At 32.6% G+C, this 5,919-nt stretch overlaps 1 protein-coding gene across 2 annotated transcripts in view; it reads right to left on the reverse strand.

The window, feature by feature from the left end:
• LOC106879726 (tumor protein 63) overlaps positions 1 to 1,514 on the reverse strand; it is a 274,347-nt gene extending 272,833 nt beyond the window's left edge. For both annotated transcript variants that reach the window (XM_052972114.1, XM_052972118.1), the window contains exon 1: positions 1,243 to 1,514. In XM_052972114.1, the coding sequence (XP_052828074.1) occupies positions 1,243 to 1,488 (246 nt within the window). In that variant the 5' untranslated portion in view covers positions 1,489 to 1,514. The remainder of the gene's footprint in view (positions 1 to 1,242) is intronic.
• Positions 1,515 to 5,919: the final 4,405 nt, after the last annotated feature.

Raw genomic sequence — 5,919 nt, forward strand, 5'->3', positions numbered from 1 at the left:
ATATATATATATATACATACATACACTATAGTCTTCAAGATTAATTGTCTACCAAATCCACTGAGGTTTGGTCGGTTTGGGGTTATTGTAGAAGACACTTGCATAAGATGTCACGTAGTGGCACTAAACCTGAAATCATGTGGTTGGGAAGCAAACTTCTTAACCACACAATCAGATCTGTGCCTATACGATGCCTACACCTACAAACATATATAAAGATTATGCACACACACACACACACACATGCAAACACACACAATGGTTTTAAAATAGATAAAGCATGTCCTTGAGCTTCAAAAGAAGCAACTAAAAGACTTAAAGACACAAAGTGCACCCAACCATAAGAGAATTCTCCAGAAACTCTGTCTAGCCTATGCCAGTATGTCAAGGTGAGCATAGGGCTAAAGCAATGGTAATGTGCACATGTGTGTGTGTGTGTGTCTTATGCATAAAATTAGTCTAAGTGATAAAATAATTAACTGAGTAGCAATTGTGAAGTTTCAGCTTTATTTAAATATAATTTACACTGTTTATACTGAGCCCTTGTCTCTATCCACTGTAAATAGTTATAAGCTTCTAATCTCCCCAGGGATAGAAGATGGATGCTCTTACCTAATAAAAGTCCAGAAGACTAGAAAGTAATCAGATCAATTCCTCTTTCCCTGCCTATGGAGAAATAAAATCAGTAGTAATCACATTGTTTACTCTTCATAGTAATGCGTATTTCACAAGCTACACCTTACATTTCAAATTATCTAAAGTAGTACATAAATTTATAAACTACAGTTATCACTTGTATAAAAGCAAATGTATGCTTTTCATGTCACAATATATATTATAAATATTTAATACTGATGTTAATAACTATTTTTAAACTATTCTAGGTGCAGGAGTGGTTCTGTGGTAAGTAGCTTGCTTACTAATCACATGGTTCCAGGTTCAGTCCCACTGCATGGCACATTGGGCTAGTGTCTTCTACTATAGCCACGGGCTGACCAAAGCCTTGTGAGTGGATTTTACTTGACAACCAATGCTGGTATGTTTACGTACCCGTAACTTAACAGTTTGGCAAAAGAGACTGATAGAATAAGTACTAGGCTTACAAAGAATAAATCCTGGGGTCAATTTGCTCAACTAAAAGTGGTGCCCCAGCATGCCCACAGTCGAATAACTGAAACAAGTAAAAGAATATTCTGATAACTCTTAAAATTAGAAATAATCATTGGCAAAGATTTTACTCACCCTTTGTGAGGAAAGACTTTGTAGGAGATCATAAGGCAATTTATTAGCAGCGGATCCATGTAAATAGTTATTTTGTGACTCATGTTGTGAATTATTTTCTTCTGACCGTTGGTGTTGCTCTTGTTTATGACAGTCTGAAGACATAGTTTCCTTTGTTAAATCCATACCTCTTGATGCTGACATAGCAAGTCTAGATAAAATTCCTTCGACTTTAGAACTTTTTTTACCAACCACAAAATCATTCATCCTTAGTAAAAGGGAATTTTCCTTATTTTTTAAAAATTTTTGTTGGTTTTTTTAATGTGAACTTTCTCAATTTTTCAATAAATCATTTTGCTTCTGTAATTTCCACATAAACAGAAACAGCAATTAAACTAATGAATCTAACTAATGATTTTTGTTTTTTTTTACTTGCTTGTCTTGTTAGATTTCTTGTAATAGTCCATTCCAGTTAATCTCCATTGAAAAGTATGCATTAAATCTGATAATCTTAGCCATAATCCTGATAAAGTTAAGTAAATGACTGTAGTTGAAGTTTCATAAAATTATGGTTTCAGCATTTGATTATTACAGAATATACTATTCACTAACTATGAAAAATTGTTAACTTTTACTTCAAACAAATCTTTAGGTTTTTACAGTAGAAATACAATAACTGATATGCGACTATCAAAACAACAGGACTTAAGAAATGTAGATATAATAAGATAAACTAGAAGTAATGCAAACATTTTTTTAATAGCCAAAGGTCCAACATATAAGAAGACAAAGCTTTCAAGTGCTATTGACATTGATGATAATTTGCACAAATCAGCAAGATATCCACTCATAAATTGATAATCACATAGTTTCAGATATGGTGTGTATATACAACAATCCCAATTTTTACTTCAAATAATCACAACCATAGAATGCTATCTTGTAACCTTATATTTATTATCTCAAAGCAAAGATTTTAATAATTTTCTGATAAGAAAGAAAAATACTGTCTAAATAACAAAAATATTTGTAAATGTATGAGAAAAGTCAAATATAATTAACACAAAATTTATCCCGTTTGAGTTTTCAAAAAGCCAACTCCCTAATAATTCAGTCAGTTGGAAAACACTATCTTCTATATGTGTACATATATTTCTAAAATACTGAAGTTTTGATCTTCAATTTTTTTTTTTCAAATATATCAGTATCTACTCTTGTTTTCTTTCAGTTAAAATTATGTCAAAAATCATATTTGCCTACCATCTTTTAAATTAATAAAATAAGTAACAGTAACAAACTGTTCAAGTAATTTTACATCCTCTCCTACAAGAAGAAATGAATATTATTTTGAATGTCCTTTAAATTAAGATTTTCATAGTTTTCTGGTAATAATAAATTTAATTATCTGAAAAGAAATAGTGACAAAAAGAGAACCTAACAATACATAACAGCTAGTTGAGTAAAATCAGAAACTTGAAAAAATGCATTAAATAGCCATGCTACATGGCAGTGAAACATGGGCCGTGACTGCTGAGGACATGCATAAGCTTGCAAGGAATGAAGCCAGTATGCTCTGCTGAATGTGTAATGTCAGTGTGCATACACGACAGAGTGTAAGCACCCTGAGAGAAAAGTTGGATTTAAGAAGCATCAGATGTGGCATGCAAGAGAGACAACCTGGCACTTCACATCACAAGTTATAAACAGATCACATCCAATGACCACCTACACAATGAAATAAAGATGCAAAAGGAGAAAGGCCACCAGGACATGCAAAGAGCACAATTTACCATAGTAAATTCCAACCCTCACTGTTCCTGAAACTACTCAAAAAAATCACATCTAAACAACCAGATATCCTAAAAAATCCTATCATTTCCACTCAACCGAGACACATAAACATAAATAAATGCAGTATCAATAATCCCATAGGCTCCAGGCATTGTGCTAGGATATACACCACCAATGATAAGTGCAGAGGAAGGGTCTACTGTATCTTCCACCAGAATTTACAGGTATACAGAGCTATGAGGAGAGCCTCTGTCTGGTTATTTTATCTGCTAGAAATAGTAACCAAATTTTCAAGTCACATTGCCTGTCTAAATAACATATTTATCTTTTAAAAAAGGAAACACACTGGATAGTGTAGTCCCTGATATATACATGTAAAAAAAAAAAGATATGATAATGGTTGCAATATCTTTGACCATAGGCCTGCTTAATCAAGGCTGACTTCAGATTAAGTAACAGGCATACTGAACTAGACTGGACAGTAAACAGAAAACATGTCTAGAGTGTTACAGTGAATCCCATTTGATTTACAGCTGCATGTCAGAGTGTGAATTATGAGCCTCAGTTAGGCAAAGACATGATAAATCCAGAACAACATATCTGTAGGCTGAGTCTAGTTGCTTGGCCTGTTACATGTATACCATCTCTACTTGATCAGAGCTGACTTTTATCTACACAGCTTGGTAGAGATGAAAGGTACAGTTGACCCACCAGAGTACGGACCTAGAACTAACATGAAATAAATACTGTGAAGAAACTGAATCTGGAATTCTTACTGCTTGGGCTGTTTGCACTACTCTCAATACATATGATATTAGTGTTGTGTAATATATAAAGGTTTATTTAAATATCACAAATAAGAGCTTGACGGTTATTTATATTTATATAATTTTGAGTATAAATAAGTTGTTTATTATTATTGATGTATTGTAATAACATGTGAAATATCATGGTTATTTAATATAATAATATTGTAATGTTCATTGTTTTGTTATTTAATAATATTTATTATGTTAATTCTTGTATATTATATATTTAAATATATTGCTATTAAAATAAAAATAAAATGTCAATATTGATTTGTTGTATAATATTTTAGAATAATAGGTAATATTAGTTGAATATTAGTAAGTCAGTAACAAAAATTTGTCAAAACATGCAATTGGTATTTTCAAACTTCTGGATTCATTTCATTTCACGATTTTCTTGCAAAAAGAAGAGTAACTAACAAAATACTGAAAGGATTAAAAATAAGAATAGAGAAAGATCTCAAAAATTAAATAACTCATTTTATCTCATTACTCTTCACTACTGCCATCATTATGATCAGGATGAAAATTGACTGCTACTTGACAGCTTTCTGCAGGTTAGCTGTTTACACAGAAGTAGTGGTGCACAATTTCGATTTTTTTTTTTTAAACAAGCAGATCCACAACTGTAATAATGGCAAATCTTTACAGCCTAATTAATTCTAGAATTGAACCAAAATTAATTTGTTGTTCCCAACTTAGTAAGCTTAATTGTGCAGGCTAAATCCATACATTAAACTGTCAAAACTGGAGAGTCTCAAGATTTTAGCTTTTAATTAAAGCGCTACAGTATTTTGTTTTTCTAATGGAAATAAATATAAAAATAAAACATCCAATAGAAAATGTTTAAGCCTTTATTTTCACTCTAAATCTAGAGTGAGACCCACAATAGAATATTATTCTCACACTTGGAATGGTGGTGCTGCTGCACATAGACATTCAAGACTGCATTTAGAAAAGGGCTACCTGACTGATTGTCATAAAGTTACTTAAAGATATGCTGCTCCACCTTCTGACCCACAAGCATATTGTCTCTTCTCTGCCTTTTCTACTGCTGCTATAATGGCCTGTTCCTCAGAGCGGGATGGGCTCATGTCATCTACACTCAGACATTCCCAACCCACTTTCTCCTCTCATCTCTCTCTTGCTGCATCCAACCCCACTCAGGCTCTGCACTAATCACTATACCCAGGCCTTCCTTCTCTAAATGTGAACCTTCTGAACCCCTCCCTATTCATCTCTTACATGCGGGTTCAAAAGGAATACTAACAGCATCAATATCATTGGTCCAGAAGGAACCAATGATATTAATACTGCTCCTTACATTAGATCCAGCAAATATGAAAACAGGAATGTAAATAAATGTTAATTAACAAACTATATTGAAATTTCTGTCCTCATATCTGACTTTAGTGCAGAATCTGATGTGCCAATCAATGCATTATTCTGTGTGATATTGAAACCTATCACTGTTTAGCTGGTTCCTGAAGGTACTGCATCCCATCATAAGGTGGCTGGCAATAAAAGATGGAATTTGAACTCACAATAGAAAGAGCCTGAGCAGATGCCAATTCACATACTATAAAACCCATACAAATATCAGAAGGTATCACATTTTGAAATACGTACATATCCATGACTCAAGAAGGTATAAAAGTAAAAATATGGGACTTAAAAACAATCAAATGATATACTGATCAATATCTACTGAAAGATGAAATTTATAATCACATTTTTATTTGTAGACTAAATTTTAATTGAAAATGTTTCTAGAAACAGTAGAGATCTCACAAATCACATACGTGATTTATTAATTATGTGGAGTTACAATTAGATCCTTCTATAATATAATGGGGTGGAAATTGATCCACCTGGATCAATTTGAACTCCTTATCAGTATAAGTTTTGTTTTGACTCAGGATTTAAGTAGTAATTCAAGTATTAGTTAGTCACAGCTGCCAACTGTCACTCCTATGTAAATAAACCTTACTTCTGACAAACTGTCTATGATACACAGCATTCTACTTGATTTGAAAGGTTAAGCTGGACTTTTTCCATTTTTTTATTATGATAATTTTTACATGAAAGAAGATGGGTC

The sequence above is a fragment of the Octopus bimaculoides genome, chromosome 12, assembly GCF_001194135.2.
Source record: "Octopus bimaculoides isolate UCB-OBI-ISO-001 chromosome 12, ASM119413v2, whole genome shotgun sequence".
In the NCBI taxonomy this organism is placed as follows: Eukaryota; Metazoa; Mollusca; class Cephalopoda; order Octopoda; family Octopodidae; genus Octopus; species Octopus bimaculoides.